Source organism: Pseudorca crassidens, chromosome 7, assembly GCF_039906515.1.
Source record: "Pseudorca crassidens isolate mPseCra1 chromosome 7, mPseCra1.hap1, whole genome shotgun sequence".
In the NCBI taxonomy this organism is placed as follows: Eukaryota; Metazoa; Chordata; class Mammalia; order Artiodactyla; family Delphinidae; genus Pseudorca; species Pseudorca crassidens.
The window spans coordinates 113,798,438-113,811,492 of NC_090302.1; the positions used below are offsets into that span (position 1 = coordinate 113,798,438).

Sequence of the window (13,055 nt, forward strand, 5' to 3'; positions counted from 1 at the left end):
GTGGGCTTGGAGTAGATGTTTGGATGGAAAAGGAGGCGTGTCTTGTTGAAGAATAGTGCTGCGAGGGGCCCAGAGCGCATTCAGGGCGGGATGCTGACGAGCGGGCAGCCTCCACCTGAGCCCTCACCTGCGTCCTTGCTGCTGACCAGGAGCCGCTGCTGGGAATATCCTTCCTTCCACTGCCCGTGAGCGTGGCCCATCGTGATGTCCCTTTGTTGTTCTAGTTTTAGGCCTGGGAACTATAAGGAATATCTTATTATAAAGAATAAGTCTAGGGCTTCCCTGGTGGCGCAGTGGTTGAGCGTCCGCTCAATTCAATATACTTGAATTGGATTACTGGGGGGGGGGGGTTTCTTCTTTTTTTGAGGGAGCGTCAGTAAAATTGCTTGTTTTGGATATTTCTTTTCCTCTTACATAGTCAGGTATTTGGAGAAAGTAGGGAATAAAGGCAGTTACTGTTTTTCAGTAACACTCATTTTACTCACAGAACATCCTCAAGTATTTTTCAAGCATCTTTTTACAACAGACTTAGTCAAAGGTGAAAGAGCTTAGCGGAAAGGGCTGTAAGGTTGTACTTTTAATGCTCTTTGAAAGCCAGAATCCCGAAGCGTATGCGCCTAGGTAGGGTCTGTGTGTTTGCTGTTTAAAGACCTTGACTGCACTCTCTGGGTTCGCAGGGTCAGCCCTCTGTCCTGATAATAGATGATTTCCTAGTGAGAGGGTGTCCGTGCTCTGTGATTACAGCCGTCTTTACGCTGCATCGGCCATCAGAGCGGTCCTTTGGAGAGCAGCGACGGAGACACGCAGGTTACGTGTTGCGGCCCACGGCCGAGCCGCCTCTGCTTTCCTGTGACCTGAACCCTGGGGCGTTGAGGCCCCTGCACTTGGGTCCTGCAGCTCCTTCACATTCCCAGATGTCTTCTTTCCACATGTGTCCTCGGTGTCACCCTCCTGCAGCTCATCTCCCTCCTCATCCCGGAGATTCCGCCCCTAAAAAACAAACAGAGACAGAAACTTCAGGAATAAAAGCAGCCTTTCGAATGACCTGGTGGCTCAGAAGTCATAGAGATCCTAAGTCATCATCTCTTCCGTTGCCTTTGGGCAGAACCCACCTCGTGAGAAGGTCGGAGTTTTCAGAGTCTCCAGTGACAGAGGTGTCATAACCCATTGCAATATTTAACGGCCCTCGCTGTCAGGACACTCTTTCATCCCACTTAAATAATGCATGCATCTGTGTTAGCCTGTGTGTTTTCTTCAGTGAATATGGAGCTGACTTACTCTCCCTGCGTGAGACTTTTCCGTTGTATTGGAAGACCGACTGCCCCATGGATACATCTCAGCTTCTGCAGCTCGTCTGTCATAGTATTTTCAAATATTATGTATAGAGAATAGTTGAGGAACTTCCCTGCTGGCGCAGTGGTTAAGAATCCTCCTGCCAATGCAGGGGACACAGGTTCGATCCCTGGTCCGGGAAGATCCCACATGCCGCGTTGCAACTAAGCCCATGTGTCACAACTACTGAGCCTCTGCTCTAGAGCCCGTGAGCCACAACTACTGAGCCCTGTTGTCACAACTACTGAGCCTGCGCTCTAGAGCCCGTGAGCCACTACTGAGCCCACGCACCTAGAGCCTGTGCTCCACAACAAGAGAAGCCGCCGTAATGAGAAGCCCGCGCACTGCAACGAAGAGTAGCCCCCGCTCGCCGCAACGAGAGAAAGCCCACGCACAGCAACGAAGACCCAACGCAGCCACAAATAAATGAATAAAATAAGTAAATTTATAGGAAAAAAAAAGAAGAATAGTTGAGATGTAGGCAAAATCATCTGTATCTGTCTCTCCCCACCGAGAACCCTGCAGTTGTGTGTTCCTTTTGTTTGTGGGATTCAGGCTGGATCCCTAGTTGATGGGTTCCTAGCCGTCTGGTGAGAGGCCCCCAGTGCTGGTGTGGGATCAGATGACAGTGGACACTTACTTCCGTGCCTCGGTGGTGGGTTTCCTTCCCGCTGGGCCCCGATCTCCGTTTCTGAACCGGGTTTCTTGTTTTCCCAGTTTTGCCATTCTCTTGATGGCCGGGGTGGCTTGTCACTCACTGTGACGCTAGTGTGGTTTTTCCTCCACGTGCGTACATCGCCACGTATCTGGCATGTGTGGTCATCTCTAAGGTCTTCCCTCAGTGCCGCCACTGGTTATTTTTTAAACATTTTAATATTGAGGTAAAATTTACATTATGTGAATTACAGTGTGGAAACCCTTAAGTGTGGAATTACTGAGTTGTAACACATGTCCACGCCTGGATAACCAGCATCCCTGTCAAGTTATATAGAATACATCTGTAATCTCAGGGATTTCCTCATGCCCTGTGAGGATTTATTTCCAGTACATGAGCTTTACCTGTTGTGGAAGTCATGTAGATGTAATTTGTATATGTTTATTCTGATACATGTTTATTCTGATTTCCCACGTGTACACATCAGTACGTTGTTCTTTATTTATCTACTTTAAATAGCTGAGGAGTCCAGTGCCCATCTCCCGCAGATGGACGTTTGGGTTTTCGGTTTGGGGTGTTGTGAATAGTTCCGCAGGGAGCATTTCTGTGTGGCTCTGTATGTGGACATGTCTTCATTTCTTGCATTAACACCCAGCACTGGAATTGTTGGGTTGTGAGTAGGTGCGTTTGTAACTTTATAAGAAGCGGTCGAGCAGTTTTCCGGAGTGGTTGTACCATTTTAGACTCAACCTGTGTGAGTTGTTCATTCTGTGATATTGACAGCATTTTCTGTTGTCAGTCTTTTTCATTTTAATCGCTCTGATGGGTGTGAAATACGATCTCCTTCTAGTTTTATTTTATATTTCCCAGATGACTAAGGATGTTGAGTGCCTGTCTACTTCCTTTTCGACGTGTCTGCTCAAATCTTTTGCCTGTTTTTCAATTGGGTTTGTTGGTTGTTGTTTATTTGCAGCTCTTTATATTTCCGAATTGAGGTCCTTTGTCATGTATATGTATTATAAATATTTCCCCCTATATGTAGCATGCATTTTTATTTTCTGAATTGTCTTTTTTGATGAACAGAATTTTTCGGTTTTGATGAAGTTCAATTTATAAAGTTTTATGGTTGGTTAAGATTTGTGGGGGGAGGTGAGGGAGGTCTGCCTCATCACTAAGGTAGTGTCCTGTGTGTTCTCCTAGAAAACTGATACAGTTTTAGATTTTACATTTGATTCTGGGATCCATCTCAAGTTATTTTTTGTATGTGATGTGAGGTAGGGGTCAAGATGCCTTTTTCCTCCACGGGCTGCTAAGTGTTCCAGATCCATTGTTGAAAAGACTTGCTTTTCCCCAGTTGAATTGCCTTGACACTTTTGTCTAATTGTCCATATATGCGTGGCTCTATTCCAGTGTTGTTTCAGTTCTGAAACTATGAACTGTCTTTCACATTTGATGTCATGTTTAAATTATGTGAGCATCTCTCTCCACTGCATCAATGAAAACATTGGACACAAACATCTAAACCAGGCAGTTGAACTAGAGGTCTCACCTGACCTTCCCGTTTAGTATGAAAACCTGCTCCTACCCCCGCCCTGCCATGTTTCTGGCTCTCCCTACCTCCCTGGGTTTCTGTGAGGGTTGGATGGGGGCTCTGCAGAGCCCATCATGCAGGACCGTTCTTCCCCACGACTCCAGTGGCAGGTGGGAGGTTCAGGCAGGGCTGGGGCACGGGCCTTGCCAGGAATCTAGCTGTCTTCCAAATAGATAGAAAGTTGACTTTTTACCGGGAAGTGTCCCTCATCCTGCCATGAATCCTCAAGATGGCAGCTCAAGTTACTGCAGCAAATTTTCCCAGTAAATTTTCCTGCTCTCTGCAAAATATTATCATAATTATTAAATGTGATGAAACAGAGAAACTAATATTCAGAGCAATGAGCGACATGAATTTCCTGCATTTTAGTTCAGTGACTGTATTCTCAAGAGCTCTCTGCCCTTGGAAACATCCATAAGATTTGTTTTCTTTAATGGTTTGTCTGTCAGTTGTACACTCCCGGTTTAAAGGCCACCCAAGAAAAAGAAGCTGTATATCAGCTGTGTGACTGTTTGCTTATAACCACCAAAAGAGTCTGTAAGGAAGATACTTGTTTGCTGTGGTGTGCTGCAGACTTTGCTTCACGTTTTTCAAATGCCAGCAATTCACTCAGTCCAAAGCCCTCAGCTGCCCTCTTCCAGGGCATATCGCGTTTTTAGCTATGTTTCTAGCACACGCTGAAGTGGACACCAGTGAGTGGTAGCGGCTCACGCTTCTCCAGGTTCTCCGCGTGCACCTCGGTGTGCCAGGCTCCCCGGCAGCCCCAGGGGACGGGGAGTGACAAGCCTCCTTCCTCCTGCTGTTCCCCTGTATCTACCTCGCACTGTGCCCCAGAGGAGGTGCTAAGAACAGTCCACAAGGGTGGGTAGCTGTCCCCAAGCAACACGACGCACGCGTGGAGGCGTGTGGTCCGTGTGTTCACAGCTGGTGAGCCTGACCCACTGTAGAATCGCCTTATTAAGCGGCTTTCCCTTTGGCTGTGGTTTTTCCCACTTTGCCATCCACACTGCAGCACTCAGCCCGCTAGCGATGACGTTCATTTGTTCATGTATTCGTCCAGCAGGGATGTCATCGCAGGCACTGAGGCGGGTGCTCATGATGAGAGATGGCCATGCAGCTCAGGTGCACAGGTGTTGCGCTCTTGTGGGGACCAGGCTGTGAGCCGAGTGATGGGTGGATGTGAGAACCGTGTGCCCAGGCGCGGGATGAGCAGCCCCTTCTCCAGACGAGGGGCGGGGGGTGTCCTCCCCACGGAGGCCGCACCCGCTCTGGTCCTAAAGCAGGCGTGGCTTCTGCGTCTGGGAAACGGTCTGTCCTGTTGACCTGCACCCTGAACTTGGTCTTATTTACATCTGATTCCAAACAACAGAGGCATCCGTCCCAGACAGAAAACTGTAAGTGGGAGAAACCCGACCTCCTTGTCAACTAAGCACGTGTCCAGGGGCTGGGGGCCCTCCGGGTAGGAAGGTGGGGTTGAGGGGGGCTGCCCTGTGGCCTTCGGTGGAGGGCTGTCTCAGTCCGTTCGGGCCGCTCTCATAAAATACCACAGACCGGGCAGCTTGTAAACAACAGAAATGATTTCTCGCTGTTCCAGCGGCTGGGAAGTCCAGGATCAGGTGTCTGGTGGAGGCCCCCTCCTGGGTCCACAGCTGGTACCTCTCACTGTGTCCTCACAGGGCAAAAGGGATGAGGGATTTCTCTGGGCCTCTTTCATTAGGGCACTGATCCCACTCTCGAGGGTTCCACCCTCTTGACCTAAGCACCCACCTCTACACCATGACCTCTACCCCATCGCCTCTACACCGTCACCTTTGGGGGGACGCAGACAGGCAGACAGTAGCCAGGAGGCGTGGCACGTTCGAGGCCGGAGGTGATGAAAGCAGACTGCTTCGCTTGCTGAGGGTGGAAAATATGACGTGAAAGCATCCAAAAGGAGGTCCGTGAAAGTCATGGTGTAGCATGTTAATCTGATTGAAGAGGGTAACCGGGATCATCTTCAGATTCCAGAGACACAGGCGGTGTGGCCAGGCCCACGCTTCCAGAACTGCTCCCGCTGCTGCTGTTGTGGCCCTTTGGTTCTCTTGTCCCCTCTCTAATTCTTAGGGTTTTAATTTTTATTTATTTATTCTTTATTTTTATTTTTTTTTGCAGTACACAGGCCTCTCACTGCTGCGGCCTCTCCCGTTGCGTAGCACAGGCTCCGGACGCGCAGGCTCAGTGGCCATGGCCCACGGGCCCAGCCGCTCCACAGCATGTGGGATCCTCCCAGACCAGGACACCAAGCCGTGTCCCCTGCATCGGCAGGCAGACTCTAAACCACTGCGCCACCAGGGAAGCCCTCTTAGGGTTTTTAATCCCCTAAATACAGGTCTTTCCCTTTGGCCTCCGTCTTCCCTATAGCACTGCCTATGACACTGTGCTCTGGACAGGGCTCTCCTGGACAAGTAGGAGAGGGGACGGGGGGGTGGGCCTGACTGCACCCCACACAGATGTATTTATTGATCCTCAGTATTATGATTCCTGGAGAAACAGTTAGCAGAGTCTCATATCAGTTCTTCTTAAGTTTGGAGAACTCTTCTCTTCACTTTCTCCCCGGATGTTTGAACATAATTACTTGACTCGAACTAACTTTGTTATGTCTCTACATTTAGTTAAGTACTGGTTAAGTCGCCAGTTATGTATCATCATTCGAGTCTGTAGCAGCGAGAGTGCAGTCCAGGGAAATTGGTGAGAAAGCTGCTGCTTCATCTCCTCTCTTTTTACCTTTAGTTTATTTTTTTTTTTTCCGTCTCTCTCTCTCTCTCTCTCCCCGACCCTTCCCTACAACGTTAATGCCACTAAAACAAGGCTGGAAAGTGTCCCCAGCTGCTTGCTTGCTCAGGAGATGCTCTGGGAGGAGAGGAGTGTGGGAACGCGGGAGGGGTGTGAGGAAGAGGAAGGGGGAGGGTGGTAGGAGGAGGGGCGGCCGCGTGCCACAGAAGCAGGCAGGCTAGCCTGGGCAGCCCTGTTCCATGGTGGGTGGAGGGGCCAGGTCTGGGCAGAGGAGACGGTTGGAGGCAGGGAAGGGGACACTGGCCCAGCAGAATAAGGACAAACAAAGAATAAACGCGAGTGAAAAAAACATGGTTTTCTTCATTTCTGTCTATACGCAGCGGCTGTCCTCCAAGCGCTGGTAGATACGGTTGAAGTCAGTCTGATGAGAAAATGTTATGTGGCAAATGGAGGTGGAGGCTTAAGAAAGTGATCAGATCAAAATGCCCCGGCAGAGTGCTGTCCACATAGAAATATTAAAGGAAAGAGCAAGTAAAATGATGGGCTTTCGTGGGATTATGGCATTCACAGCCCCTTCTGCTGTTGCCTTGGAAAAATACCTCGTAATATTCATCTTGGATGTTTGTTATATTGAAGTGGAAACATTTCAAGTTCTGATCAAGTCGTATTTGAGTGGTAATCCAACCCAGAGATTCTAAGAACAGCACTTAAGACTTATTCACTATTAAAGAATCAGTATTTTAAAGAAATGCTGTTATGTCCAGAGAGATACTTCACTTTGTGGGGGGTAGGGAAAAGCCAACATGTATTTTGTGTACAAGGAACATTTAAACAGTCTTTTCCTAAACCATTTTGCTACCTGTTACTCTGTGTGCAGTGCTTAGTGCTTCCTATCTGGTTATTTCTTTGGGCCTCAGTTCTTTCTGGAAAGTTTGTGAAAGTCAAGTTGCAACCAGCCAGAGGCTATGCCAATTGAAATACAGCTAAACTATTAAATTACACACATTTTATGGCTTTCCGGTGACAAGCATATCTTCTAGATGTTCTTTTTCGTAGGTCTTTGAATCTTTTTTTACTTAATGGAGCAGTACGAAACGCATGAAGGAATTTGAATTTAGAGAGGCTGTCTTGCATGTGTATCTGGGCACTGGCATTTAGCGTCTGTAAAATCAATTGGCAGTGAGTGTTTTATTTACCTCTTAGGATCTCAGCTAGATCATCAAGCAGCGCTCTGCCAGAGATGTTGGAATACAGTCGATGGTACGGAAACGGAGTGGAAAGCAGTGAATCAGAAGTATTTGCGTGCCGGTCTCATGAGGATTTTAATGCCCTGTAAAATACCTGTGTATGTAATGGGGAAGCAAAAATCATTGGAAAAGTAGAAACGGGCGCACTGGCATAGTACTCTTCTGTACACGAGCGAAATAGTCACTGTTTACCGAAACGTTATCACACCTCAAATTGCCTAAACTGCCCAGCTCTTTGCCGAGGCCTGAGCGGCAGCTGCAGGGCGAGGTTGGCCGCAGTGCCGAGCTCTCTGCAGCCTCTTGGCTTCTGAGCCTCCCTTTCATGTGTAGCCAAGTGAAACGTGAGCTCTGCAGATACTGCGGCCTTGGCCGGGCAGCAGCTTGGAAAGGCTGCCGAGGGCCAGGAGGTCAGGGGCCGGGCGAGGCCACGACTCCCAGGCCTTTGCAGGGCAGTGACCGAGGGGCTCTGAGGTTCCAGGCACGTTCCCCTGCGAGCCCAGGCCTGGGCTCTCTCAGGCGGTGGTTTTGGCTTCATCCTTCAGACGCTGCGTGAGGAATATGCAGTCTTTATTGCTCTTCAGTCGCTTAACCGTTTCTCCTTCACCTTCCACAATCTGTGTGGCGATCAGTCTTTTAAAAGATCAGTGCACTTCACTGGATTTGAAATCAGGGTGGGGTTCGTTTTATTTCATACAGGAAGCCTTCTTTGGGGAAGTCTGACACAATTGGATTTTCAGCCTCTTGGAATTTAATTGGAAAAGCACAGCAGAGAAGGACAGGGCCGGGTGCCCGGGTGTCCGCTGGTGGGTTAGGTGGCCCTTGACCTCGGGATTGCTTCTCTGTGGCTCCCGGTCACTGGGAGAAACCGATTCACAAATCAGTGTGAGTTGGTGCGTTTCCGGTGGCAGTCAGGGATGTAACCGGGCTGACCGTAACGCACATCACTGTTGCCTGAAGTTTTATTCTTGCTGCTCATGTGTTAAGAATGTTGGATGATTTTAGGAACACTTAGTAGAATTGCTTTGATGGGAATGTTAGTAAGTCCATCAGGCCGCCGGTGCGTGGAAATGATCTACGGAGAAATACATTCCTTCCCTCCCACACCAGCACATGAGAAAAGAGCCGTCCTGTGGGTCACTGGGGAGCTGACAGGTCTCCCCAGGGAGCAGTCCAAGCGGTCCTGAATGCCGGATCTGGGTCTCGGTGCTGCGTTTGGCTGGCCAAACAGAACTAATCGAGGTGGGGAGAAAACCGAGAGGACAGGCCCTAATGGTGCACAGAGCTCTCCGTCACCGAGCCAGTAATAGGATCTTCAGTTAATTCACACAGCCTTCCAGCTCCCTGCACTGGCCCTGCCAGGATGAGATACAGCCTGTCACAGAACGCCACCCCCTACTAGACAGGGCGTGTCGGTGCGTCTGTAATTTCTTCTGTTCACCCAGAAGATGAAAACAAACGTGCGCTTCAGAAACGCCCCCCGTGAAGTCCCGACGCCTCCCTAGGAGGAGCAGGCTTTGGGTTGCTGCACAGTGAGTGTGCTCTGGAAATGCCAGTGCTGTGTGAATTCGTGCAAAAGGAGGCGTATACGGCTGCAGAGACGCACGTGTCTTCAGGTGCCCTGGGTCCCTGCTGACCCGCCCTTCCTGCTGGGCGGTGGCAGTGATGGCACGTCTGCCCACCGGCCGCTTGCAGTGGTTTACACGCTTTGCTTCTCTTGATCCTCATGGCACCCTGAAGGTGAAATTAGGCCCGGAGAGGCTCACCTGCTCAGGATCACACAGCAGGTGAGCAGCTGGGCTGGGATCCCGGCCGCAGGGCTACCAGTCATGTCGCCAGGGCTGTGTTCCGAGCGCCAGTTCGCTCCTCCGGCCGTGTCGCTCAGAGCGCTGTTTACTGCTTGTTTATTTACTGTCATTTCCTCCAGTGTGTCTTAGGAAGTATTGTTGAACTGTGACTACCAGACTTCCAGAAACACACGGTAAAGTAGAGGACGTGGCGAGGCCTTTCTGTGAGAGGGGACGGGACCTACGACCCTTCCCTGAAGCCAGCACGGCAAGACTGCAACCCCGGTTCAAAGGACTGGGCGGGGCTTCCCTGGTGGCGCAGTGGTTGAGAGTCCGCCTGCCGACGCAGGGAACACGGGTTCGTGCCCCGGTCCGGGAAGATCCCACGTGCCGCGGAGCGGCTGGGCCCGTGAGCCGTGGCCGCTGAGCCTGCGCGTCCGAAGCCTGTGCTCCGCAATGGGAGAGGCCACAACAGTGAGAGGCCCGCGTATCGCAAAAAAAAAAAAGAAAGAAAGAAAAAAAAAAAGCCAAAGCAAGGATCGGGCGGCATCAGCGGAAACCGAAGGGCGCATTGGAGTAGTCGATGGGGTTCGGTCAGGCCTGGGTGACGGGGGTCGTGTCGTTAGAAGCAGGGTCCGAAGGTCAGAGGGCCTTTGCAGGGTCCAAGGACTTCTGGAAGGCTGGGCTCCGGTGTCCTCCGGAGCAGCTCCTGTTAAGCAAACCCAGCAGGCCACGGGCGAGGCTGGCCAGGCCCCCCGCCCGCGGCAGTCGACAGCAGCAGCCGGCTCTTCCTCTGACGCCAAGCAAGAATACCTCACCAAGCAAAGCTGGGCCAGACGCTGAATCTCTGACTGGAAGCTAAACTAATTATGCAAAACTATGTTAGGAAGTTCTGTTGCCATCAGGGTTTGATCCACTTCTTTGGAGGGGGCGGGGGCAGGGAGAGACTTTAAAATAGCTTTAAAAAAAAACTATCGCCGTCCCCCTGCCTGCCCGCCCCCTGCCCATTCTCTCCCCCCCCCACCCCCCCCCCCCCCACCCCCCGGCTGGACTCGCCCTCCTGGCAGGGTTCTTCCCGCCTGGCGCTGCCTGAAGGACACAGCAGTTGAGACACTTCAGCCTGTCACTTGGGGCCCCTGTAAGCTGCCTGCCCACCTGTGTGCACTCACATGCCTGCTCCCTCCTGAGCATTGCGTTCTCCGTCAAGCCGGTCCCTCTGCCCCGCGTGCTCCTTGCCTTTGGGGGTGCTGCCCCCAGCGCCCCTGCGTTTCTCTTTCTTTCTTCTTTTCCGGCTTTCCTGCTGGCTCCTCTTGTCTCCTTGAAGATGTGGCTCGTGTGTCCCTTCCTCCAGGAAGTGTTTCAATTTCCCACCCACTCCACCCCAAGACCTCTGCCCTCTGCTGCTGTCACAGCTCGGTCCCTGCGTCCCCGGGTCACTCAGTCCCTGCCCTCTGGCCTAACGACTTCTAGAGCCTTGTCCCTTAAGGGGAACGGCTGTGCCTGTCCCTCTTTCAGTCCTCAGCACTCGCACACCACCTGGGAAGAAGGGAAAGCTTGATAAATGTTTTCCGGATGATGAATAAATGAGTAAGTATGGAAAAAGCAGGAGCTCAGGAATCTCCTTCAGTGAATTACTTTGGCTGTTTGACGTGCCGTTTATCCTCTGAATCAGGGGTAGGCAGCCGTGACCCGGAGAGGCCAGAAGTCATCTTAAAGTGACACCTAATGCTCAGGAAGGGCACCTCCAGTGCCACCGGAGAGGGAGTATCATATCCAGTCCATTTGGTGATTAGATTGCCTGGGGGCACACGCACGTGTTAAAGCCGTCACTTAAAACCATAATGCAGTGTGGTCACATCCAAAACCCCGTCTGTTAGCATCTCAGCCTGACGGTACTCTCTAGGCAGGAAAGAGCAAAGGGGGAGTGGTCATATGTAGGTTGTAAAGGCTATGTGTGCATGATCACGGGTTATGACCTCTGAGCGGCCGGGAGCGGTGCCTCACCTCCTCACGGCCGTTCCAGACCCCGGCACAGAGTTGGCCCCAGCTCATCCCTGAGTCCACGAAGGAGAAGGAGCTGCTGCCCACAGTGAATGCCGTGGGAAAAGTTTTCCCCAAAAGCCAAACTCTGATGTTTATCTGTCAAGCTTAAGAGCAGTTAGTAAATGAATGAATTGTTCTGAGTTTTTCCTCCCCTTCTTTTTTTTTTGGTGCTTATCATTTATCCTGCTGAGTAAAGTAGTTAATAGCGGAAATTAAGTTTTTTATGAGTTTTTGAGTTTTACGCCAGGAAGCCAGACACAGCAGCACTTCCATGTACTAAAAACCCCAAATAAGGCAAAAGCCTCACTAAATTAGCCTTAGGAACAGAATGCCAGCTCAGGGGCCGGGGACGGTCTCCTGTTTGTTTTGTTTGCTCTTGGTGACACGTACGTATACAGTTTTTGTTTTTTTTTCCGGTACGCGGGCCTCTCACTGTTGTGGCCTCTCCCGCTGCGGAGCACAGGCTGCGGACGCGCAGGCTCAGCGGCCACGGCTCACGGGCCCGGCTGCTCCACGGCATGTGGGATCTTCCCGGACCGGGGCACGAACCCGTGTCCCCTGCATCGGCAGGTGGACTCTCAACCACTGCGCCACCGGGGAAGCCCAGTATACAGCTTTTTAATGTGAGGTTTTCTTTGTAGGGCAAAGTGTGGAGTTGACCTTGACTTAACAACCATGATAATACAGTTGGATTTTCAGACATGTGGGGACCGTTCTTTCATTAAAACTCTTCTCTTTCCTTTAGGGAATACCTCAGTTACCATGTGCCAAAGCATTATACAACTACGAAGGCAAAGAGCCCGGGGACCTTAAATTCAGCAAAGGTGACATCATCATTTTGCGGCGACAAGTGGATGAAAATTGGTACCACGGGGAGGTCAACGGGGTCCATGGCTTTTTCCCCACCAACTTCGTGCAGATCATCAAACCGTTACCTCAGCCCCCGCCTCAGTGCAAAGCACTTTATGACTTTGAAGTTAAAGACAAGGAAGCCGACAAAGATTGCCTTCCGTTTGCAAAGGTAAAGTGAGAACAGCGTCGCCTTCTCTGTACCTGACTGCATAGACTGTGGCTTCTGTTTCCTTGTGCAAAAACATATGATAGTTTCATGTGAACTATCTCACTGTGCTTCTAAAAATATCTGGAAGCAGGCTTCTCAGAGTCACAAAGACAGTAATTTTGTGCACAGACTGTTCTCTGTGAAAGATAATTTTGGTTGATGTGCTGTGTGGTATCATTTTCGTATTTAGGGCCTAAATGTAATTCTGAGCTACGTTTCGGGGTGTGTGTGCGCCATTCGGGGATTTTAATTCCCTGAATTATGGATAACAAAGTGAAACGTCATTGCTTCCTTATTTTATATGAAAATTTCTTTGCTGCAAAGCACACAAGACTATCTACTGAATTGATAAAATGCTTTGGGATTTTGAGCAGAATGTTGTGTTTTTTTTGGTAAAGAAAAACCGTAGGGTGTACACTTAAATGGGTATTTGGTGTATTATCAGAGAAAAAGTGAAAAGAGCCTGAAAATTAATCTGGACCAGGGGTTCAGGGGGCCTGGATGGGATTTGAGGTTGCAATTTGTGGGTCTAAACAAATTCAGCCGTCAGCCCCTCGGTGGAGGGGCTGGT

The 13,055-nt window shown here is 50.4% G+C and overlaps 1 protein-coding gene and 1 long non-coding RNA gene across 7 annotated transcripts in view; one reads left to right on the forward strand and one right to left on the reverse strand.

The window, feature by feature from the left end:
- The window catches only part of SH3RF1 (SH3 domain containing ring finger 1), a 152,644-nt gene that overhangs the window by 86,567 nt on the left and 53,022 nt on the right, over positions 1-13,055 (forward strand). For all 6 annotated transcript variants that reach the window (XM_067745397.1, XM_067745402.1, XM_067745400.1 and 3 more), the window contains one exon: positions 12,170-12,445. In XM_067745397.1, the coding sequence (XP_067601498.1) occupies positions 12,170-12,445 (276 nt within the window). The remainder of the gene's footprint in view (positions 1-12,169; positions 12,446-13,055) is intronic.
- On the reverse strand, positions 351-11,212 carry LOC137228240 (uncharacterized). Its single transcript, XR_010945220.1, has 3 exons — positions 10,551-11,212; positions 7,547-7,691; positions 351-990 (listed from the first exon to the last, which is right to left on the reverse strand). It is a non-coding gene; the product is annotated as an uncharacterized lncRNA (long non-coding RNA).